General features: G+C 44.3%; 1 protein-coding gene across 1 annotated transcript in view; it reads right to left on the bottom strand.

Moving 5' to 3' along the window:
* Positions 1-26,204, bottom strand: part of LOC110517304 (bone morphogenetic protein 7) — a 53,018-nt gene extending 26,814 nt beyond the window's left edge. Inside the window, exon 1 of the mRNA XM_036987918.2 lies at positions 25,445-26,204. Coding sequence (XP_036843813.1) covers positions 25,445-25,844 — 400 coding nt within the window. The 5' untranslated portion in view covers positions 25,845-26,204. The remainder of the gene's footprint in view (positions 1-25,444) is intronic.
* Positions 26,205-26,444: the final 240 nt, after the last annotated feature.

Genomic DNA, 26,444 nt, shown 5'->3' with positions numbered 1-26,444 from the left:
AAGAACACCATCTCAAACTGTGAAGCACGGGGGTGTCAGGATCATGTTGTGCGGGGTGCTTTGCTACAGGAGGGACTGGTGCACTTCACAAAATAGATGGCATGATGAGGACGGAAAATGACGTGGATATGTTGAAGCAACATCTCAAGACATCAGTCAGGAAGTTAAAGCCTGGTCGCAAATGCGTCTTTCAAATGGACAATGACACCAAGTATACTTCCAAAGTTGTGGCAAAATGGCTTAAATACAACATAGTCAAGGTATTGGAGTGGCCAATCACAAAGCCCTGAACCTCAATCCCATAGAAAATGTGTGGGCGGAACTGAAAAAGCATGTGCGAGCAAGGAGGCCTACAATCCTAACTCAGTTACACCAGCTCCGCCTGGAGAAATGGTCCAAAATTCAACTAATTGTGGGAAGCTTGTGGAAGGCTACCCAAAACGTTTGACCCAAGTTAAACAATTTAAAGGCAATGCTACCAAATACTAATTGAGTGTATGTAAACTTCTGAACCACTAGCAATGTGATGAAAGAAATAAAATATTAAATAAAACACTCTCTCTACTATTATTCTGACATTTCACATTCTTACAATAAAGTGGTGATCCTAACTTACCTAAGACGCGGTTAGCACTTGTGGCTGGGACAGCGGATTGTCCCGAGCTTGTGGCTGTGCTGTTTGTTACTGTTTAAATCTGCCCTGTGACCTGCCCTGTCTGGAACTGCGTGGAGTACCAATGTTAGCCTGATTTGCTACCATGGCATCCAAAGCCAAAGGGGGGAGTCATAGAGAGGACAGTGCTTCTCTATCACAGTGAACCATCATATTGTTGTATAAAATATCTAACAATGAAAGAGAATGATTTCTGTTTTGAATTTGGTCAAGTTAGTGTGGGAGAGGTGTAAAAATTGTTTTCCATCAACAATGATAAGCTACCAGGTATAGACAACATCGATGGGAAACTTGCTATATATTTTTACCAAAGCCTAAAGGAATGTGTGTGTCCACAGGTGTGGAAGGAAGCTATAGTAATTCCACTGCCTAAAAATAGTAAAGCACACTTTGCTGGCTCTAACAGCCGCCCAATCAGTTTTCTGCCTGTTATTTTTAAACTGATGGAGAGGATTGTGTTTGACCACATGCAATGCTATTTTTCAGAGAACAAATGAAACAGTTACTTTCAGCATGCATATAGTGAAGGGCACTCAACTTGTACTGCACTGATCATTGGTTAATTTTTAAAAATTATAAGTCACCCATTTCAAGAAGCTAGGCGCACACCTGTCACCATCGTTACGCGCACCTGAGACACTCACCTGGTCTCCATCACCTCCTTGATTACCTGCCCTTCATATGTCACCCCCTTTGGTTTCTTCCCCAGTCGTCATTGTAGCTTTTTCATGTCGGTGCACTGTTTGTGTTTCTTGTTTTGTTCTTTTATTTATTAAATGTATTCACTCCCTGAACTTGCTTCCCGACTCTCAGCGTACATCGTTACAAGAGGCATTTGAACGTAATTCTTATTATTTGTTTTCATTTTTCTTCTCTCAGAAATACCTTATGGAACATGTGCCTTAATAACAAACATATATGCAATCTGTAAATATGAATACAATTGTTAAATTACAAGCCTAGTTGGTTTAGCCACGGAAAACGACGGGAACCATCCTGCTAGCCATGATTGGCTGAGATAATGGATGGGCTGGACTAACATGAGCTGCTCAGTATGTGTAGATCATCCATGCTACCGTGACTTTTTTTATAGAAAAAATAACTACAAAATTATGGCTTCTGTTCTCCACATTGCTGCCCTGAATTTAACAGGCGCTTTCGGCAAAGATCAGTGAGACAAAGTTGTGATGGACTACTTTCTGGAGGACGATCATGCACACGAATCAGACGATGAGGAAATCCCTGATTTAGGTTAAAAAATAATCATAATTAAACCAGACATTGTAGAGTCTTCTGATGACAGTGATGTAGAAGAAACGGCAATCAAAAGTGTTGTTGTCACAGAAGAAGTTGACAGAGTTTTGAAATCCATAGAATACCCTGTGGAAGCAGAGAATGATTGTAAATGTGGAGGGACTCAAAAAGAGAACACAGAAGGCTGTTGTATAAAACACCTGTCTCTGGATGACATCTTCAAACTCAGGGCAACCATGGCATCCATGACAGAGAGGGAGAAGCATTCATCAATGCATACGGGTAGGAGTCTAGCTACATTTTCAGATATTATACGTTTCTATGTATTTCACAGTCATTTTCATTGCAATTTGAAGCATACTGTTAGCTAGCTAGCTAAGAACCTAGTTGGTTAGCTTTAGCTACCTGCAGATTAATGCATGATGGTTAGCTATGATAATCAGTAGGGATTATGGTTCATTGTTTAGCTCACTCTGTTTAGCACAAGGCCTCACATGAGAATCCTTAAAGAGATGGGTGGGGCAAAGACTAAGAGGGTGTGAATGATGCTGAATGGGTGTAGATAAAGAAGAGCACTCCAGTAGATGTCCCAAAACATTCTAGGGCTATTTTCTCAAAAGTGGGGTTACAAGTTTAGCAGCTTTCAAGCAGAATTACTTTCCCATTGTTCCTAAACTGCAGTATATAATATGAATCTCTACTTTTATCCAATGTAAAAAACACCATGTCAAATGTTGCTACATAAAACCGAAATAAGGTGGTGGGTCACAATTATTAAGATGATAGTTGGAGTTGTATTGTCACATTTCAGTGCAGCCTTTGGTGTTATTGATCATACATTGATATTGAAAAAACTCACTTCCTATGGCTTTACATCACTTGCCATCACATGGTTGGATAGTTATTCATACAATTAGAACCCAGAGAGCATTCTTCCATGGAAGCTTTTTTAACATCAGATATGTAAATTGTGGTGTCCCTCAGGGCAATTGCCTTGTGCCGTTATGCTTCTCTATTTTACAAATTGTTTGCCACTGTTACATACAGCTAGACTGTTTATGTATGTGGATTTCATTGCAATTTCATTGCGTGAAATGCTTACATACAAGCCCTTAACCAACAATGCAGTTCAAGAAATAGAGATAAAATCAAATATTCACTAAACATGTCAGCACCAAAAGCCAGTGAGCTCACTAAAATAAATAAATAAGGAGTTACAGTCAGTATCAGAATGGGAGATTAATAATAAACGGGTCTTCAATACATCTACAACTAAAAGCATTGTATTTGGTTCAAAACATTCTCTAAGACCTAAACCTCAATTCGAGTTGTACATAAAGGGTGTGACCATTGAACAAGTTGAGGAACCTAAATTCCTAGGTATAACATTGGATGGTCAATTATCATGGTCAGGTCATATCGACAATGTTTTTGTGAAGATGGGGAGGGGTATGTCTGTTATAAAAAGATGTTCTGCATTTTTTACACAAACATCAACTGTACTAGTTGTTCAGGCTCTGGTCTTGTCTTGATGTCCGGTAATATGGTCAAGTGTAGCAAAGACAGACCTAGCAAAGCTGCAGCTGGCTCATAACAGATCAGCACGCCTTGCCCTAAACTGCACATACAGAACTAACATCAACAACATGTGTGCAGGTCTTTCCTGGTTAAGGGTTGACGAGAGATGAACTGATTCTCTTTTAGTTTTTCTGAGAAATATTACTGTGACACAAACTCCAGATTGTCTGTATAATCAAATAACATTCAGCTCAGATACTCATGCATACCCCACAAATAAAATAAAATGTTGTCAAATGCGCCGAATACAACAGGTGTGCTTACCGTGAAATGCTTACTTACAAGCCCTTAACCAACAATGCAGTTCAAGAAATAGAGATAAAATAAAATATTCACTAAATAAACTAAAGTAATATAAAAATCAAATCAAATCAAAAAGTAACGCAAGAAAATTACATAACAACACCGAGGCTATATATACAGGGGGTACCGGTGCCGAGTTAATGTGTGGTGGGGGTAAAGGTTAGTTGAGGTAATTAGGCATAGATGCCCTCTTCACACCCTCTTAAAGTCATAGTCCCACTATGCACAAGACATGCCACCAGGGGTCTCTTCACAGTCCCCAAGACCAATACGAATTCAGGCCAACACAGTGTTTTATACAGAGCCATGATCGCATGTAACTCCCTTCCATCTCCAATTACTCAAGCAAACAGCTAAATTACTGATTGAAAAACAACTCATGGAACGGCGGGGACAATTAGGGGACACACACAAACACACACACACAGACACTCTAACACACAATGTTTTAGCTGTATTGTATGTATTACATTTTTTTTTGTGTGACTTTCCTTGTCTGTAAGTGTTTTGTTACTTGTCATGTTGTGTTTTTTTGTGGACCCCAGGAAGAGTAGCTGCCGCTTCTGCAAAAGCTAATGGGGATCCTAATAAACATAAAACAAATTAGTACCCTACTCTACTTTACTCTACTGTACTGTACTCTCCTATACATTACTGTACTCTAGTCTATTGCAATCTAATGTTCTGTACTTTATTGTTTTGTACACTGCTGTGCTGTGCTCTACTGTACTGTATTCGAGTTTACTCTCGAGTATCTTACAATTGAACTACGGGCCCATGGAGTCTGGATCTTGTGGTCTTGGTCTTGAGATCACTCAAAACCACATACATTTGGTCTGTAATGGTCCAATGCAGCCGTTTTTTTAAATCTCAATATCAAATTATTTATGGGTAACAATTAAGTACCTTACTGTGATTTTCAATTAAAATTCACAAAAAGAAACAAAAATATATTCTTAGCAAAGAGCAATTTCTCAAGCAAGAATTTTACTAGGACTGTCTGAGAGTGGTCTCAGTGATGAGAGGAAAATTGAAAACTAGCTGTTATTGGCAGAAAAGTTTGGAACTCTCTTTCTTATTGTTCGATTGACTTATTTACCGGGCAGGCCAAAACTCCATCCCACCAAAACAGGCTGAAATTTCAGGCAATCTATTCAAATAGCTCTTACACTAAAACAGCATTATATTAATTTCCATAATTTCACAGTATTTTTCCAACCTCATGGTGTGGAAGTACTGTATATATAAAACACAAGGAAATCTTGTTTTGACTGCACTGGGCCTTTAACTTCTCATGGTCTCAAATAAATTAAATACAATGTATTTGTCACATGTGCCGAATACAACAGAGTTAAAAATTACCTGATCAGGATAGACAATAACAGAATTGTGTGTGTGTGTGTGTGTGTGTGTGTGTGTGTGTGTGTGTGTGTGGAGGGAGTCCAGTAAGTGTGCGGAGGGAGTCCAGTGAGTGTGCATAGAGCCTGTGCAAGAAAGTCAGTGCAAGAAAAAAATGGGTCAATGTAAATAGTCCGGGTAGACATTTGATTAACTCTTCAGCAATCTAATTGCATTGGGGAAAGAAGCTGTTCAGGACCCTTTTGATCCCACTCTACCCTCTGTAGCGCCTTGCAGTCAGATGCCAAACAGTTGCTATACCAAGTGATACAGTCAGTCAGGATGTTCTCAATAGTGCAGCTGTCAAACTTTGTGAGGATCTGAGGGCCCATGACAAACCTTTTCAGCCTTCTGAGGAGCCCTCTACACAACTGTGTCGGTGTGTTTGGACAATGATAGGTCCTTAGTGATGTGGACACTGAGGAACTTGAAGCTCTCAACCCACTCCCCTACAGCCTCGTCAATGTGAATGGGGGCATGATCTGCCCTCCATTTCCTGTAGTCCACGATCCGCTCCTTTGTCTTGCTGACGTTGAGGGAGAGGTTGTTGTCCTTGCACCACACTTCCAGGTCTCTGATCTCCTCCCTCTATGCTGTCTTATCGTCATTGGTGATCAGACATACTACCTGTGGGTGTGTTGGGGAGGTATGCAAATTGGAGTGGGTCCAGAGTGTCTGGGAGCCAGGACCACCCTTTTTAAGAATTTCATGGCTACAGATGTGAGTGCCACAAGGCGATAGTCATTTAGACCTGTTACCATGGTGTTCTTAGGCACAGGGACTACAGTGGTCTGCTTGAAATATGTACGTATTACAGAGTGGGTCAGGGAGAGGTTGAAAATGTTAGTGAAGACACTTGCCAGCTGGTCAGCACATGCTCTGAGTACGCATCCTGGTAGTCCATCCGGCCCTGCGGCCTTGTCAATGTTAACCTGTTTAAAGGTCTTACATCGGCTGCGGAGAGCGTGATCACACAGTCATCCAGAACAGCTGGTGCTCTCATGCATGCTTCAGCGTTGCTTGCCTCAAAGCGAGCATTGAAGACATTTAGCTCATCTGGTAGGCTCGCATCACTGGGCAGCTGGGTTTCCCTTTGTATTCCATGATACCAAGCCATGCCACATCTGACGAGCATCAGAGCCGGTGTATTAGGATTCGATCTTGGTCCTGTAATGATGCTTTACCTGTTTGATGGTTCATTGGATGGCGTAGCAGTATTTTTTTTAAGCACCTTGAAGGCGGCAGCTTTAGCATTTAGCCCAGTGAGGATGTCGCCTGTAATCCATGGCTTTTGGTTGGGGTATGTACTGTGCGTACAATCACTGTATGGAAGATGTCGTCGATGCTCTTATTAATAAAGCCGGTGATTGATGTGTTAAACTCCTCAATGCCATCAGATGACTCCTGGAACATATTCCATTCTGTGCTAGCGAAACAGTCCTGTAGCTTAGCATCCGCTTCATCGGACCACTTCCGTATTTAGCGTGTCACTGGTACTTCCTGTTAGAGTTTTCGTTTGTAAGCAGGAATCAGGAGGATAGAGTTATGGTAAGATTTGCCAAATGGGACTGGGTCCGGGTCTGAATCTTGGGACCAATGTCTTGGTATAAATCTTGCTCTTAGCTCTTGAATATTACCTTAGTCTTTGGTTTACAAACCATAGGCAACCCAATTTGAGTAAGACAATGCTCTCTGATCATTGGCTGCTCACTCCCAACCCATAGGAATCCCCACCTAGTTGACTACTTTTAAAACGGTGGAAGCCCTAAATGGCAACGTCTATAATAAAATAAGTTAAATAAATCTAGAGTCCTCCATTTATCTCTATGAATGACACTTGACCTGTTATTTTGCCAAAAATAATGATAGGTAAAGTGGTCATTTAAACATCTAACAACATAATTAATTGGATGCATAAGTAATTCAATCAATCAACAACTTTAAGATTAATAATATCAACATTGAAAATTTTACTGAGAACAGTACAAATATTTCTATACATTTAAGTGTTTTGAAAATCAGGTTCAAAATCATGTTTTCATTATTTTGTGAAATTTGGTATGCAAAAATATATATAACTTAATATGTAATAGAAGGTTACTCAAAATGATCAAAATGTGTCCTCTCTCTCTTTCTAGTCTCTATTCTCCCTCCCCCCCCCCCCTTTGGTCTCTCACATTCTCTCTACTGTGTGAGTAGTATATATACTACATGACCAAAAGTATGTGGACACCTGCTCGTAAAACATCTCATTCCAAAATCATGGGCATTAAAAGGGAGTTGTTCCCCCTTTGCTGCTATAAAAGCCTCTACTCTTCTGGTAAGACTTTCCACTAGATGTTGGAACATTGCTGCGGGGAATTGCTTCCATTCAGCCACAAGAGCATTAGTGATGTCCGACACTGATTTTGGGTGATTAGGCCTGCAGATGGTGTTCCAGTTCATCCCAAAGGTGGGGTGGAGGGGTTTGGGGTCAAGGCTCTGTGCAGGCTAGTCAAGTTCTTCCACAACAATCTCCACAAACCATTTCTGCATGGACCTCGTTTGTGCGCTTAGGGCATTGCCATGCTGAAAAAGAAACGGGCCCTTCCCCAAACTGTTGCCACAAAGTTGGAAGCACAGAATCGTCTAGAATGTCATTATGTGCTGTAGTGTTAAGATTTCCCTTCACTGGAACTAAGGGGCCTAGCCCAAACCATGAAAACAGCCCCAGACCATTAATCCTCCTCCACCAAACTTTACAGTTGGCACTATGCATTCGGGCAGGTAGTAATCTCCTGGAATCTGCCAAACCCAGATTTGTCTGTTGGACTGCCAGATGATGAAATGTGATTCAACACTCCAGAAAATGCATTTCCACTGCTACAGAGTCCAATGGCGGCGAGCTTTACACCACTCCAGCTGACACATGGCATTGTGCATTGTGCAATCTTAGGCTTGTGTGCGGCTGCTTGGCTATGGAAACCTATTTCATGTTATTGTGCTGACATTGCTTCCAGAGATATTGAGTGTTGCAACAGACGATTTTTACGAGCTACGCACTTCAGTCCCGTTCTGTGAGCTTGTGACCTACCCCTTCAGCTGAGGCGTTGTTGCTCTTAGACATTTGCATGTTCACAAAAACGTCACTTACAGTTGACTGGGGCAGCTCTGGCAGGGCATACATTTGACGAACTGACTTGTTGGAAAAGTGGCATCCTACGACAGTGCCACTTTGAGTAAGGCTATTCTACTGCCAATGTTTGTCTACGGAGATTGCATGTCTGTGTGCTCAAATTTATACACCTGTCAGCAACGGGTATGGTTGACATTACCAAATCCACTCATTTTAAGGGGTGTTCGCATACATTTGAACAAATTGTTTGTCTACCTGACACTCTGTATGTTGGAAGACGTGTGCTGAAAGAATTGGAAAAATAGGATACAAATCAGAATTTGTTTCCAACCCCTAATTTCACCTCTGTAGAATAACCTATTTAGTGTGTGTTGTGTGTGTGTGTGTGTGTGTGTGTGTGTGTGTGTGTGTGTGTGTGTGTGTGTGTGTGTGTGTGTGTGTGTGTGTGTGTGTGTGTGGTATGTGTGAGTGTGCGGAGGGAGTCCAGTGAGTGTGCGGCGGGAGTCCAGTGAGTGTGCATAGAGCCTGTGCAAGAAAGTCAGTGCAACAAAAAAAATGTGTGTGTGAGAGCCTATTTTACGCTTAGGGGTTTGGCGTTAGGGTTAAGGTTAGGGTTAGGGTTCAGGATTATGTTTGGGGTTAAGGGTTAGGAAAAATAGATTTGAATGGGTATAAAATGTTTTGGTGCCCACGAGGATAGTAAAACAAATGTGTGTCTGTACGACCTCGCACGTATGCACACTCAATGAGGCCACCAGAATTCCAAGCCACCAGGGCTGCCTTAGAGAGCTCAGCTGTGTTTACTCACACGCACGACTCTGATTTCCTCCCTTCTCCTGCCATGCGATTTTAACTGTACATTTTAACCATAAATAACAGCGAGGAATCAAGAGAGCCAAAGCAGTGATGACATGGGGAAGCCCCGCTAAACCCTAGTCAGTCAGCCCAGGCCCTACTCAGCTCCAGGGCTTAGTTCTCCTCCCAGGGCCCTCTCTCTCCTCCCGCGGCCCAGCGCAGGTGCACTCCCTCTGGGGAGAAAGCCAGACCTGTTCCCTTGGCCTGGAGAGCAACCGGCGGGCCTCCACTGTAAAAGCCCTTTATCTGTACTTCTTAGAACAGCTGGGTGCAGCTGCATGTGAACACTCCCACAGTAACCCTTTCTCCCCCCCCCCCTTTCTCGCTTCAGATGAGTCTCTCTCTCGTCTGTTCAGTAATTCCATCTCTACTTCACTCTTTTCCTACTGTGCGGTCTTTCCTTCTTTCATTCCTTCCCAGACAAGGAAAACACCCCCAGCATGTAGCTGTGTCCTCTCTCTCTCTTTCTAGTCTCTATTCTCCCTTTTTTCCCCCCTTTGGTCTCTCACATTCTCTCTCAGCCCCTCCCTCTCTCCCTCCCTCTGTTTCTTTCTCTGGTCGGTCTCTCTCTCTGTCAGCCCCTCCCTCTCTCTCCCTCTGTCTCTCTCTCTCCCTCTCTCTCCCTCTGTCTCTCTCTCTCCCTCTCTGTCTGCCCCTCCCTCTCTCTCCCTCTGTCTCTCTCTCTCTCCCTCTCTGTCAGCCCCTCGCTCTCTCTCCCTCTGTCTCTCTCTCTCCCTCTCTGTCAGCCCCTCCCTCTCTCTCCCTCTGTCTCTCTCTCCCTCTCTGTCAGCCCCTCCCTCTCTCTCCCTCTGTCTCTCTCTCTCTCTCTCTCTGGGGCCATTGCAGTATGGCAGTCATTAGAAGCAGGGCAGAGGAGCAGTTAAAGCCAAGCGGGCACATTTATGACTTCCTCTGGGAGGAAGTGACTGGTCATCGAAATGCTTGCCCCACCTGTGTTACACAAATACACACACTATGCATGTATGTGTGTGCGTGCGTGTGTTTATCGATGTGTGTGCACGTGTGTGTGAGTCACTTGTCTCCTCTATGAACCCATCATGCTGAACGGTAGTGGTCCCGGGCTACGGTACTCTACTGTGAAGGAACACAAATACACTTATACTACAATGCACACAAAAACACACAAGTACACACACACAAACCCTTGATACACCCCCACACAGCCCACATGGACACACTGGATGTGTAAAACAGCTGCCATGTATATCACTGCAAAAATTATGGGTGTCTTTGATCCATAATTGGATATACACACGTGAGCACGTACACACAAAACGTGCATGCGCACACTAATCGACTGACACACGACACCACACGGTAGCATGACTTTAATTTACTTTAATGGACCGCGAACACATTACTGCTTCACTCATTAGACCCCTCAATCTTTTCTCTTTTTTTTCTGTTCTTCTCATTTAGAATGAAACAATTCTGCTACTCCAACACAGATGTACAGTATGTCTTTTAACAAGATGACGGATGTGGTTATGACGTGGGTGTAGAGATCATGACCTCCAGATTGAACCCACCGCAACAGAGTTGCAATGAGGAGGTCCCTTCTACAAACATTCAGTACTGCAGACCTGGCAGAGAGACGAAGGTTACCGTCGATACCTTCTCAATAAAGAGTGAACCCATTTCTGGAGTACTGCCCAATGTGACCATGCACCCCAGCTTCAATGCTCTCTCATAGACAGTGCCTAAAATAAAACGGTGTCTATCCTATATGAATGCCGTGACTCTCCCAGCTCCTCTGCCTCCTCTTTCTCTCATAAATAGAAGAGTAAAGGAGAGCCACTTCAAGCTTCTCCCTTATACTGGGAATCTCCTCTCACCCTCCCCCTTCCCCCCCTGGGCCAGTGGACCCCAGACACTTCCCTGAAGCCTATATCTCCGGAGCAACAGGAGAAAGAACTGACGGGTCACATTAGCTCAAGTGTCTGTTCAGAACCCTCACACCCCTCAGTCCTGCACCGCTCGCTTCCGCTAGCCAACGGGGGGCAGCTCACCCCCACCCCCATGGTTCATAAAGGGATTAAAATGCTTCGTAGGGTCAGCCCTAAGATCCTTATCACACACACTCTAACCTGGAGATCACTGACTGGAGCATTGCAATTACCTTAGCCCCCCCCCTCTCTTTCTCTCTATCTCTCTCCTCCTGCAGAGGATGTTGATGGAGACACTTCAAATCGTTCTCCACCAATGTTTTATGACACTGTAGAAATAACAATGTGTGTCACATTTTCCATAACCTCCAGAGATAGATAGATAGATAGATAGATAGATAGATAGATAGATAGATAGATAGATAGATAGATAGATAGATAGATAGATAGATAGATAGATAGATAGATATATAGATAGATAGATAGGGGAGAGAGAGAGAGAGAGAGAGAGAGAGAGAGAGATGGATGGATGGATGGATGGATGGGGAGAGAGGGAGAGAGAGAGAGAGAGAGAGAGATGGATGGATGGGGAGAGAGGGAGAGGGGGAAATCACTCAACATGTTTATCCTATAAAGAGGAGGAAAGGTTTGATCTCCCGGGTAACGGGTGACTTCCCGCAGCAGACTGATTACCGCGTTAGGAAATATCCTGCCCACTGGTGACTACTGATGACATCCTTGCTCTGTGACGTATTCATACTGCCTGACGGCGCTGGCTGCCTGGGGAAGAGTCAACACAGTTCCACACTAGAACCTTGCCACTCTTAAGACCCATTAACCACAGGATTTTGTCTGTGAGCGTGCGTGTTTACACCTGTGCGTGTTTGCGGCTGTTAATGTGAGTGTGTGTGTGTGTTTGCGCCTGTGGGCAGCTTCTAGCCCTGAGAGAGCTCTGTGTCTGGGCCGTTGGTTATGACCTCTATCTCCCTCTTATTGTAACACACAGAGAGGAGAGATGAGGAGGAGTCCCTCTTTGTCCATAAACATGAGAGCTGGGTTTCACCTCAAGCTCCACTGCCTGTTATGAAGGTGCACTTCCCCTCGAAACCTCTGGGATTTACAGTATCACCTGCATGCACAGGGCTCCCTGGAATGTCTCTCGCTGGTCAGACACAGAGCTAACACTCCAACTACCTGTACTCAAATCATTCTCCTAGGCAAATGATTAACATCAGCAAGAGATGTCTAGCTCAATGAAGCAACGTCTGCCATAAGGTGACAATACTTCAGAATTCCACATGTTGGAGTTGTATGCCTAGACAAGCTGTAATGGAAGCTGTATGTCAGTGGTGCTGGTTCTGTGGTGTCTGTCTCAACACATGTTGAGGACGTTAGATAAAGGAGTATACAATAACCAGCTCTACTTCCTCTTGATGTCACCACTCTGAGAGACATAGCACCACAGCCATTTCAAGTTTTCCCCTCTCTTTTCTCGTTCTTTAATTCAACGGCCGCAGCAACCACACCCTCTTCAACCAGCCAAGCCAACTCTTATTATAAGCTTAAGGATATTCTAAACACACACACACACACACACACACACACACACACACACACACACACACACACACACACACACACACAAACACACACACACACACACACTTACATAAATGTACAAACACAGACACACATAGACACAGACACAAACACACACAGACAGACACACACAACACAAGAATTCCCAGTGTCAGTGTAAATTATTTGACTAATTGACCCCAAATCCAGAGCGGCCTCCTCATTACACACGATGAGCACACTGGCACCCTGATTTAAATAGCTTGTTGTTTATTTAGTTTAATTATAACCTTTCACTTTCCAAATAAAATAGTTGAGAACGGGAAGAAGTCCAACTGCCTTCCCAAATAAACACAAAACTGACCCATCAAATTCGTATTTCACACCAAATCGACTTGATATTTCGACACTCTTGCTTACAGTTGTTGCTTTTACAAGATTCGATTTGGCTGTTTGTGCCAGTTGGAGAATCTGTTAGGCATTACAGCCTATCTTCCGCTAGAACAACCAACACACACACACAGCATCTGGTCACAGGGCAGGATGGGTGGCTCCTGGCTTTCATACTGTGCTTAATGCGCACACACACACACACACACACACACACACACACACACACACACACACACACACACACACACACACACACACACACACACACACACACACACACACACACAGACACACACACACACACACACACACACACACACACCCCACTCCGCCTTTCAATCTCTTCTCCTCACCCTCAGTGCTCCAGTACGGGCCATAAAGCAGAGTTCTGAGTCTTGTGTTTATTTGTTTTCCCAGCAGTGTGGTTGGTAACTGTGTCCCTGGCTTTGCTCTGTCCCACATCTGGCCTCTCTCTCTGGGGTAAACGCTGCTCCATGCTGCCCTCCGTGGAGGACAAGGGCACTGCGCTCCTTCAGACTTCCATTCACTGAAACTCAAGCTGCTTGCCTGCTGTGGAGGTATAAGAGACAGATCATGTGACGCATCCACCGCAAGGCACAGTTACCAAGATACAAGAGTAGCTGATGTGAAGGTTGTATACATGCCTATCATCACTATCCTACAATTTTCTCCAAGTCTGTCTCCAATTCAGAGATCACTCTACTTGCTCATTAACCCCCCCCCCCCCCCCCCCCCAACCCCTCTCTCTACCTCTCTAACCTCATTCTGCTGTGTTTATGAGCAACCTCAGGGGTAAATTATGTCAGCAGCATACTCCTACACTGAAAATGGCCCATGTTCAGTCTCAGAGAGAGAGAGAGAGAGAGAGAGGGAGACATGATTTAGAAAGCCTTGTGTTGTTGGCCGCAACATTCCTGGCCCTGAGTGTGCGCCGTTCGTCATTTCAGCCTAGCAAGAACCCCCGCTGCTCCGTACATCTGGGCCTTTTGACAACTCGCCACAGTGTCGAGTCCCCACCCGCAGACTGTTTCGTCACCACTCACAGCAAGTGCCTGGGTCGGTCCAAGGGTGAGGAGACGATGTGCACGTCCAGACGTCAGTCTGTTTGGAGATCTACAGACGAACATAGGATTCCAGGACTCTAGGAATAGAAAGGGTACGGACCTTGATAAAATAGTCCATGTGTCGTGTGGTAGCCTAGCGAAAACTGTGAGGACGCATTATTTTTGCTTCCCTGTGGTATGTTGAGGTGCTTTTACTCGGCATGAAGCATTAAAACAGATGGGTGGAAAAGAGGACAGCAACAACGGTATGACTGTAATCACCTGAAGGCAACAGTAGCTACCTGAACCAACTATTATTTTCTTTTCACTCTCGGTTAATTATTTCCTGTCCACAGAGGACCTCAAATATGCACTCTGACACAAGTGTGTGTGTGTGTGTATGTGTGTGTGTGTGCCTGTGCTTATGTACGTGCGTGCTTGTGAGAAAGTGAGGAAGTGTTGACATGTTCTGTCTGGCGGTTGGGAAGGGTTGAACCCCTAGAGTAAGGGGGCAGAGTTGGGGGTTGAAGACAGAACAGTAGAGAACACTGTTGGGAGTAAGCTATGACTGAAGTTTGGAGGAGGTCCGTGTATTCTGGTAGGTTTGAAGTTTCACGTTTTTTTATGTCACAAGTAGAGTGAAATGCCTTTCTTGCGAGCTCGGAGCCCAACAATGCCGTCGCGGATAACAATGTACTACTACAAAAACACATGAGGGAGGACAAAAACACATGAGAAGTAGAAATGAGAAGAAGACAACCGTAAGTGAGCATACTACAGTGCATTCAGACCCTTTGACTTTTTCCATATCTACTTTACAGCCTTATCTCTAAAATGATTCTGAATTTTAAATGTCCCTCATTAATCTACACACAATACCCCATAATGACAAAGCAAAACATGTTTTTATACATTTTTGCAACAATTTTTTTTTGGGGAAACTGAAATATCAAATTTACAGTACTCAGACCCTTTACTCAGTACTTTGTTGAAGCACCTTTGGCTGCGATTAGAGCCTTGAGTCTTTTGGGGTATGACACTACAAGCTTGGCACACCTGTATTTGGGGAGTTTCTCCAACTCTTCTCTGCAGATCCTCTCGAGCTCTGTCAGGTTGGATTGGGAGCGTCACTGCACAGCTATTTTCATGTCTCTCTAGAGACGTTCGATCGGGTTCAACTCCAGGCTCTGGCTGGGCCACTCAAGGACATTCAGAGACTTGTCCTGAAGCCACTCCTGCGTTGTCTTGGGTGTGTGCTTAGGGTCGTAGTCCTGTTGGAAGGAGAACCTTCGCCCCAGTCTGAGGTCTTGAGCGCTCCGAAATAGATTTTTATCAAGGATCTCTCTGTACTTTGCTCAGTTCATCTTTCCCTTAATCCTGACTAGTCTCCCAGTTCCTGCCACTGAAAAACACCCCCACAGCATGATGCTGCCACCACCATGCTTCACCGTAGGAATGGTGCAAGGTTTCCTCCAGACGTGACACTTGGCATTCGGGACAAAGAGTTCAATCTTGGTTTCATCAGACCAGAGAATCATCATTTAAGAATGATGGAGGCCACTGAGTTCTTCGGGACCTTCAATGCTGCAGAAATGTTTTGGTACCCTTCCCCAGATCTGTGCCTCAACACAATCCTGTCTCGGAGGTCTATGGACAATTCCTTCGACCTCATGGCTTGGTTTTTGAGCTGACATGCACCGTCAACTGTGGGACCTCACATTCAAATCATGTCCAATCAATTGAATTTACCACAGGTGGAGTCCAATCAAGTTGTAGAAAATCTCAAGGATGATCATTAGAAACAGGATGCACCTGAGCTCAATTTCGAGTCTCATAGCAAACGGTCTTAAGGTATTTCATTTTTTTACTTGGAATACATTTGCAAAAATGTCTATAAACCTGTTTTCGCTTTGTCATTATGGTGTATTGTGTGTAGATTGATGAGGAAAACATTTCATTTGATCCATTTTAGAATAAGGCTGTAACATAACAAAATGTGTAAAAAGTCCAGGGGCCTGAATACTTTCCAAATGCACTTTATACTTTACAACGCCTGATATATATAGAGGTCCTGGAGGCAGGGGGCTCGGCCCCACTGATGTACTGGGCTTTCCGCATCACCCTTTATGGTGCCGTGCCGATCGAGGACGGTGCTATTGCCATACTTCTGGTTTGAGTGTGTGCGTGCGTTTGCATGCTTGTGTGTGTTTTGGTATACAGGGGTGCAAGCAGTGGTTGAAGAGTAAAGATACCTCCATAGAAAATGACTCAAGTAAAAGTCAAAGTCACCCAGTAAAATACTACTTGAGTAAAAGTATTGGGTTTTAAATATACCTAAGTATCAAAAGTAAAAGTATAAATCCTTTCAAATTCCTTATATTAAGCAAACCAGACGGCACCATTTTCTTTCTTTTTCTTATTTTTTTACGGATAACCAGGGGCACAGTCCAACAGTTAAACATAATTTACAAATGAGGCTTTTGTGTTTAGTGAATCTGCTAGATCAGAGGCAGTCGGGATGACCAGGGATGTTTGCTTTATAAGTGTGTGAATTGGACCCTTGTCCTGTCCTGCTAAGCATTCAAAATGTAAGGAGTACTTTTGAGTGTCACGGAAAATGTATGGAGTAAAAAGTACATTATTTTCTTTAGGAATGTAGTGAAGTAAAAGTAAAAGTTGTCAAATATAAATAGTAAAGTACAGATACCAAAAAAAAAGAATGAAGTATTACTTTAATGTATTTTTACTTAATTACTTTACACTACTGGGTGCATGGGGATGATGTGAGAGCGACAGAGCTGGGGGAATACAGGGGTGTGGGGACGGGGTCTGTTGGACATTGAGGAGATAGAGTTTCTGTGCACAGCTGCTTTGGCCAGTAGATGGAGAGAAACATCTGTATTAATCTCAGTCCCAGGGGCAGCCCACTGAGCACAGGAATGAGAGAAGGAGCGGGGGGCTGGGTGAGAGAGTGTGTGTGCCTGCGTGCCATTTCAATCCTATTCCACATCCATCCTAATCCAACATTATCACTTCAGCACCCCATAATTGTCCAACACTCCCACCCCATGGACCCCAAATCGGTATTTCTCTTCCTTTTATTTTTCATTTTGTTTCCACCCACCTACCACCTGCTGTCTCTACTGCCACATTTACCTACCATATTCACATACTACGTTCCATATTACTTAAAGCACAATGTAACGTACATCAACACCAGTGATGTGATGCTAAGATATAAAATACATCGGAATCCCATGACTCCAACATGACTGTGGCGTGACAGCGAACGTTTCCGAGCATGCATTTATTGTGTGTTTGTGTATGTGTACAGCAGTGGAGTGACACAATGCTATCTCAATGCCAAACCCTCTAATAAATCCAAACAAATTGGCCAATTAGAGGCAGTTTTTTTCCTCCAGGCCCACCTATTACCTAGCCTCGCAAAGCCGCCTGATCTCGCGGGTTTCTATACACAGAAGCTTGTGAGAACAGGCCACTTTGCGAGGCTACTTATTACCTGACTCGCCATAAAACCTAGACAATGGGCTGCCAACTCTGTGCCACCACCCAGGGGGTGGTATGGGTGTGGGGGGGTGGCAGGGGGAAGGTGGTGCCCTGTGGTGTCACTATGGTAACGGATTGGATAACTATTGTTTGCTCTCATCAAGTCTCACACCCACACACAGGTCTAATATGAATCTAATCAACAAACAAGTTGTTTTTATCTCATTAATATGTGTTCTATGCATGTAACCCTGGAGTTTTATTTCAAAAACAGAATTGTATCTAAATGTTTAAAAATGCTTCAGATTTCACGTGTTATTATGGGTTAAGAAAGGATGTCATTCGAATGCATCTACAGTGTAAACACTACTCAAATGTGTACCTATATACTTATACTGCAAGTAAAATTGGAATGATTTGTGTACATACTGGCCCCAGGTCTATTGTTCCCAGGCTGACGTTAGAGCCCGCGGAGAGCAAGGAAACCAGAGGACTCAAATGATTGTTGTTGCTTTTTTTTATTTCAACTCCATCTGGTTCTGATTAACAGCAACAGAACATTTGGACTGCAGCGGTGCACCTTTTTTCATTTTTTTATTTAAAGCTGGCATATTCTCACATCTCAGTGTGTTCACGTTGGAGCCAAACTCAATGCTTTATTTTATTTTACAACAGCCCTGCAGAGCAGCTGACTTCCAGCAGGACTATTAGACACCCAGGGACCGATCAGTGTGGCTCTAGTTACTGAAATGATATAAAGCCAAGCACGGTTTCATTCGTCTTTATCCACACATTGATACACTAACAAACACACATGCACCCACGCTCGACGCAGGAAGGCAGCATGCACACACACACGCACACACACGCACGCACGCACACACGCACACACGCACACACACGCACGCACGCACACACACGCGCGCACACACACACACACACACACATACACACTTCCTCACCGCCTCAGGCTAGGGTAATCCATGCAGGATTGCATGACAACGGAGCAGAGCAGGAATTCATGACTAACACACCTTATAACACATTACTGTAAGACAGTAAAACCCAGTTGTGGAAAACAGGCCATGCAGGTGATGGCACTGTTTAATGATGTGAGAGATGCACATGGTAGACATGCAAGTCATCCTGCTGCCCTGTGGTGCGTGAGACCGAGCGGGTTATCCGTGTGTGTGTGTGTGTGTGTGTGTGTGTGTGTGTGTGTGTGTGTGTGTGTGTGTGTGTGTGTGTCTCTAAGTGTTTGACTTCGCCAGGCCAACTCAGCCTAGCCAAGCCGCCAAGAGCTTTGGATGGTTTGTTTAAGGGGAAATGCCTTAATTCACTGTGGATGAGGGCTAATGCACTGGGGACCGCCGGGATCATATCAAATATATTACCCAAATGGGAGGTGTGTGTGGTTATGTATGTGCATGCGTGTGAGAAACTGAGAAAGTGTTGACATGAGTCGGTGTGGAGTGGTAAGGAAGGGTGGGCAAAACATAAATCACTCCAGCTAAAAGGACTACACATTGGGTGAGATAGAGAGAGAGAGAGAGAGAGAGAGAGAGAGAGAGAGAGAGACAGAATCTTGCCCATGTTAATTGTTTCGTACCCCAAGCTAACGCTACAGAATTAAAGCCATCCAATTTCACACAGAAGTGTGTTAGCGTGTCAGCGTGTCAGTGTGTCAGCGTGTCATCGAGCGTTGCATGTTCAGCAGCACACACCCTGGGCTAGGGCGACCCATGTTGCGTGTAGCTGTGTACATTCTGCATGTATGCCGTAAGCCATTTACACAGCTGGCCTTTTAACTGAAGTGACTCAGACAGAGGAGAGGAGAGACGTCCCTGGCCCTGGGGTCTGTCCCAAAGCAACACACCCACCCTGGGCCTGCACTGGAAACCACCAGCCGCAGAGCAGTTCAGATACACACCGACAACAGATCCACTTTAAGCAAGACTGAGAACAGCTTAAATATACAGTATACTGACATGATCAGCTATCAACTGACCCCAGAGCAGCTCAGATATACACTGAATATCACCATACCATATCATATAATGTATTTTATAGCCATTCAATAACTCCGAACACAAATCAGCTGCCCCGTGCACAACTCAAGCACTCAGCAGCACTTATCAATGATTCAGTCTCAGTTCCAATCCATTATCACTTCATTTGCTTTATTTAAGCTCAAACAATCCGATTGTGCCCGTTCCAGCTCTTTTGACAGGCAACAACTACAACTGAAGGAGAGCTCTCTGTAGCAATGCATTTAAGCAGGGCAATGTCATGAGTCTAAACCTCGCACTATTCCCATCCTCTATGCTCATTTACAGACTCTCCTTACGTGAATGTCTGTCAAGAATCAGGGTCATGCGGAACCACCAAACCTCTTCAATGCCTCCCCCTAATTTCACTCTTTCCTTTTGCTCTCATTCTCTCTCCCTCACTGGCACTTTGATGGGACTACCATTGAAATGAGATACAATCCCTGTTGTCATAATATTTAAAAGCTAAAATGCCACCTAGCTTACTTATGAAAAAGCTTACCAAGCCACTTCCAAGGCAGTTGGAAGTCAATCTAACAGAGGCGTCTCCAACATGATGCCATTTATGGAACCTGACTTATGAGGGGTTAAAATGGAAAAACCCACAACGAATGAGTGAAATAAAAAGCCGCCAGTGTCTATGATTATAACTCTATCTGTTCTCTTGTATTCTCTCTCTCGCTCATATAAAGGCGTATTAATCTGCATTATGATCTGGTGGCTTGGATCAAGCCTGGCTCAGGAAGAAGAGCCCTGACAAAGAAGCCCATTCACCAACAGGACCAACAGTGACATCATATCCAAATGATACAGTATACTTTGCAAAAGGTCATCACAGATCATTTGAATTTTGGTAAGAGGAACCCAACGTGGCATGAGGGGAACCTAACCTGCCCTGTGGGGCAGAGAAACGGCCACTGTGCTGCTCAGTAACCATATCACCAGGCCTCAACCCCTCATAGTCACTGGGAGCTGAGTGGAAATGACTGGACAAGGAGGCAAACATTATTTTTATCGGAGCTTCATTCACAAGCCACAAGTCAGAGAACAAGCATAGAAACCCATAGCGAGAAAGGGTCTTGATTACATAAGACGGGTTCAGTTATGAAATGATTCATTCATTCGCCGCAAATCATTTCGCTCTTTCGCTGATGTGAAACACCTTGATTTTGATTTAATGTCAGCCTTATGGATTACAGACTGAGAAAGAATCAAAGGCCCCATACAGTACATATCAGAGTCAGAAACAGTTTCTCCTCTCCTCTCTGCCTCTCACAGGCTCTCTCCTTTGCCCTGCTGAGGTCTTAGGCTGCCTGAAATGGCACCCTATTCCCTATCATAATGCACTAGATTTGGCCAGGGTCCTAGAGCCCTATTCAGGACCTGGTTAAAAGTAATGCACTATATAGGGATCGGGGACATGGTGCCGTTTCAGACGAGGAAAAGAAAGAGGCCCTTGACTTTGCGAGGCTTTGCGGTCCCATCCAGCTGTGTCACAGCCTGTCCAAAATTGTGTCAATACAGCAGCTCCCTCTGTAATGGCATAGTGTGGCAGAGGAAACACTGTCCCCTCCCTCTCCGTTGCCAAAACACTCCGACAATCATCCCTCCGCCCCTCCAGGATTCTTCACGCACTTTGAAGTTTTCTATACAGTGCCTTGCGAAAGTATTCGGCCCCCTTGAACTTTGCGACCCTTTGTCACATTTCAGGCTTCAAACATAAAGATATAAAACTGTATTTTTTTGTGAAGAATCAACAACAAGTGGGACAGAATCATGAAGTGGAACGACATTTATTGGATATTTCAAACTTTTTAACAAATCAAAAACTGAAAAATTGGGCGTGCAAAATTATTCAGCCCCTTTACTTTCAGTGCAGCAAACTCTCTCCAGAAGTTCAGTGAGGATCTCTGAATGATCCAATGTTGACCTAAATGACTAATGATGATAAATACAATCCACCTGTGTGTAATCAAGTCTCCGTATAAATGCACCTGCACTGTGATAGTCTCAGAGGTCCGTTAAAAGCGCAGAGAGCATCATGAAGAACAAGGAACACACCAGGCAGGTCCGAGATACTGTTGTGAAGAAGTTTAAAGCCGGATTTGGATACAAAAAGATTTCCCAAGCTTTAAACATCCAAAGGAGCACTGTGCAAGCGATAATATTGAAATGGAAGGAGTATCAGACCACTGCAAATCTACCAAGACCTGGCCGTCCCTCTAAACTTTCAGCTCATACAAGGAGAAGACTGATCAGAGATGCAGCCAAGAGGCCCATGATCACTCTGGATGAACTGCAGAGATCTACAGCTGAGGTGGGAGACTCTGTCCATAGGACAACAATCAGTCGTATATTGCACAAATCTGGCCTTTATGGAAGAGTGGCAAGAAGAAAGCCATTTCTTAAAGATATCCATAAAAAGTGTCATTTAAAGTTTGCCACAAGCCACCTGGGAGACACACCAAACATGTGGAAGAAGGTGCTCTGGTCAGATGAAACCAAAATTGAACTTTTTGGCAACAATGCAACACGTTATGTTTGGCGTAAAAGCAACACAGCTCATCACCCTGAACACACCATCCCCACTGTCAAACATGGTGGTGGCAGCATCATGGTTTGGGCCTGCTTTTCTTCAGCAGGGACAGGGAAGATGGTTAAAATTGATGGGAAGATGGATGGAGCCAAATACAGGACCATTCTGGAAGAAAACCTGATGGAGTCTGCAAAAGACCTGAGACTGGGACGGAGATTTGTCTTCCAACAAGACAATGATCCAAAACATAAAGCAAAATCTACAATGGAATGGTTCAAAAATAAACATATCCAGGTGTTAGAATGGCCAAGTCAAAGTCCAGACCTGAATCCATTCGAGAATCTGTGGAAAGAACTGAAAACTGCTGTTCACAAATGCTCTCCATCCAACCTCACTGAGCTCGAGCTGTTTTGCAAGGAGGAATGGGAAAAAAATTCAGTCTCTCGATGTGCAAAACTGATAGAGACATACCTCAATCGACTTACAGCTGTAATCGCAGCAAAAGGTGGCGCTACAAAGTATTAACTTAAGGGGGCTGAATAATTTAGCACGCCCAATTTTTCAGTTTTTGATTTGTTAAAAAAGTTTGAAATATCCAATAAATGTCGTTCCACTTCATGATTGTGTCCCACTTGTTGTTGATTCTTCACAAAAAAATACAGTTTTATCTTTATGTTTGAAGCCTGAAATGTGGCAAAAGGTCGCAAAGTTCAAGGGGGCCGAATACTTTCGCAAGGCACTGTAACTGCCGACGTTGTACACTATAGAAGTTCTCTAGCCAGATCCCCCTGCAGCAGTGTCCCGATCCCCTTCAAACGAATCGCAAATACTCATCTTGACCCTTAGTCATTCATGTAGTTGCTGTGATTGCATCATTTGTTGGCCACCTTGAGTTAGGATGGTGTGTTTGTCTTTCCGTAAATCCCCTGGCGTTGCTTTGCTAATGTTACGGTGATGGGCAGGCAGTGAAGCTTCGCTGGCTGTTGCTGCTGACAGTAATGGTAATCAGAAGACAGAGCAGCGTCTCAGGGGGATTTCACTAAGACTCACTGATTAGATAAGGAACGCGGTTATGAAACCTGGGACACACTAAATCCACAGCCAACAGCAGGGAGAAAACATTTAGCAAATGCTTAGAGGGGAAATACATGGGCTATCAGACCCATTGTCTGTAAGGTCTTTCATTCACAGCATGTGTTAGAAAAACAACTGTGCTTGCCCAACTCTGATGTTAGAATGCAGACTGCAGTATATGGACCCTTGGGAATGTTATTTTGATGTTATTTTGTCGGAAATGCAAAACCGAGGAGAACGAGATTCACTCTGCACCGATCCTGTGGTTGACACTTGCTCATGCTCAGGATAACAACGGTGGACAAAGTGTCTGCAAGTTACAGCATCTGCAGGGTTGAGCACCTGAACATTAACACAGCTGTTTGACTGAGCCAGATGGAGACTAGACACTGGAATGTGATGCTCATGGATTCCTAGACTGGATCATTATCTCAATTGCAACACACTGTAAAGATGGACTACCTATTCTACAACTTGTATCTACATTTGATGGCTTTTCTCGTGCCGTGTATGCCATAGCACTATAAAGTGTTTCTGCAGGACAAAGACCCGTGAAGTCCAATGTGCAAGTGAAACAGAATGGTTGGTTCAATAAAAATAGAAAATGCATTACATTTTTTACTTTTTAGACCAAGAATCTGTAGGGTAATAAGTCTTAAGACCCCGTGTTAAGCAATTAGATATAACCTAAACATGGACCTGGGAACATAAACAATGTCACTTGGTCTGTAAATCAATACTACCAACAGTTGAATGATTTGCACATACACTATATATACAAAAGTATGTGGACACCCCTTCAAATTAGTGGATTTGACTATTTTAGCCACACCCATTGTTGACAGGTGTATAAAATTGAGCACACAGCCATGCAATCTCTATAGACAAACATTGGCATTAGAAGGCCTTACTGGAGAGCTCAGTAACATTCAACATGGCACCGTCATACGATGCCACCATTCCAATAAATCAGTTTGTCAAATTTCTGCCCTGTTAGAGCTGCCCCGGTCAACTGTAAGTGCTGTTATTGTGAAGTGGAAACGTCTAGGAGCAACAATGGCTCAGCCACAAATTGGTAGGGCAAACAAGCTCACAGAGTAATGAAGCGCGCAGTTTGTAAAAATGGTCTGTCCTCGGTATCACCACTCACTACCAAGTTCCAAACTGCCTCTGGAAGCAACTTTCAGCACAATAACTGATAGTCGGCAGCTTCATGAAATGGGTTTCCATGGCCGAGCAGCCGCACACAATCCTAAGATAATCATGCGCAATGCCAAGAGTCGGCTGGAGTGGTGTAAAGCTCAACGCCATTCAATTCTGGAGCAGTGGAAATGCGTTCTCTGGAGTAATGAATCACGCCTCACCATCTGGCAGTATGAAGGACGAATATGGGTTTGGCGAGTGTCAGAAGAACACTACATGCCCCAATGCATAGTGCCAACTGTGAAGTTTGGTGGAGGAGGATTAATGTTCTGGGTCTGTTTTCATGGTTCAGGCTCGGCCCCTTAGTTCCCAGTGAAGATAAATCTTAACGCTATAGCATATGCAAGACGATTCTGTGCTTCCAAATTTGTGGCAACAGTTTGGGGAAGGCCCTTTCCTGTTTCAGCATGACAATGCCCCCATGCACAAAGTGAGGTCCATACAGAAATGGTTTGTTGAGATTGGTGTGGAAGAACTGGACTGGTCTGCACAGAGCCCTGATCTCAACCCCATTGAACACATTTGGGATGAATTTTAGCGCCGACTGTGACCCAGGACAAATTGTCCAACATCAGTGCCCGACCTCACGAATGCTCTTGTGGCTGAAAGGAAGTAAGTCCCCACAGCAATGTTCCAACATCTAGAGGAAAGCCTTCCTGTTATAGCAGCAAAGGGGGGACCAACTACATATTAATGCCCATGATTTTGGAATGAGATCTTCCACGGGATCTACTTTTGATCGTGTAGTGTATCTCAAGTTTCACTCATGTTATGAATGTTTAATAAGATATAAGCAACTTGTTACTTATAATTGTCAAGGCATGGCTTACCTGTTTTCAATATATATTGAAAGGAGATATCCACCAATAAGTGCAAAACTGCAGATGGTTAAGATTAAGACTGAAAATCTGATACTGCAGGGGAACAACATAAAAAGCACAGATGATGGGTGACATACCTAAATTGACAAAGCTCATAACCATGTCTGCGTCGTTTAGGAAGTTGTTGTCCTGAAGAGTGGCTATCGGCGGCCCCTGGGTGGTGAAGATGGGTTTGTATGGGTAGGAGTACCCATCCTCTTTCCCCTCTGTGGACATGGCATTGTACAGGTCCAGCATGAACATCGGTGCCGCGTTGTGCTTCCCGTGGAGATGCGGCCGTGGCCGGTGCGGTAGCCCGAGGATCGAGAGGATTTCCCGCTGCATCTCCCGGCGCTCCTGGCTCTTCAGCCGCCGGTGGATGAAACTGGAGTGGACCTCGTTGTCCAGGGTAAAGTTCGAAAAGACCGTGTCCGCAAAAACGCAGTAGCCCCAAAGTAGGAACAAAGCAGGGACACGTCTATCCAAAAATAAAACCATAATGATGCCGTGCGTAATTGCGCTGAGTGCTCTCACCCAAGACTTAGAACAAGGACATTGAACTTCGCAACAGGTTTGTTCAATACCCGTATCATTGACGGCCCCTCATGTTGAGGGAAGAGTTCCCGATTGCAACATCAATTTCACTTCAACGTCCACTTTTATTGGCTTGCCTTAAATTCACGGATCTGCACAATTTTAAATGTCGATCCTGTGCCCTTTACATCCAGCTACTCCGACCCCTTTCACTATCACTGTCTCCCTGGTTCACGCGTAAAGTGCGAGGTTGACAAGACGTGTTGCAGCAAGTGCGATGAGCCGAGCTCAGCGAGCAAACTTTGAGGAGGTGGTTTATGCGCTGGGAGGAGCAGAGAGAGGGAGCGCTTTAATTGCTTTAGCCCAGACAATGTTCCTTCTCTCTCTCTCCATCTCCCCCTCTCTCTCTCTGTGTGTGTGTGTGTGTGTGTGTGTGTGTGTGTGTGTGTGTGTGTGTGTGTGTGTGTGTGTGTGTGTGTGTGTGTGTGTGTGTGTGTGTGTGTGTGCATGCGAGCGAGCGAGAGAGGGGGGCTCATTGGCTTGCAAGAGGTGGGTGAAGGTGCA

Source organism: Oncorhynchus mykiss, chromosome 9 (genome assembly GCF_057628025.1).
Source record: "Oncorhynchus mykiss isolate SJ-2025 chromosome 9, ASM5762802v1, whole genome shotgun sequence".
In the NCBI taxonomy this organism is placed as follows: Eukaryota; Metazoa; Chordata; class Actinopteri; order Salmoniformes; family Salmonidae; genus Oncorhynchus; species Oncorhynchus mykiss.
The sequence above is the reverse complement of the archived record's forward strand: the minus strand, read 5'-3'. Positions and strand labels throughout refer to the sequence as shown.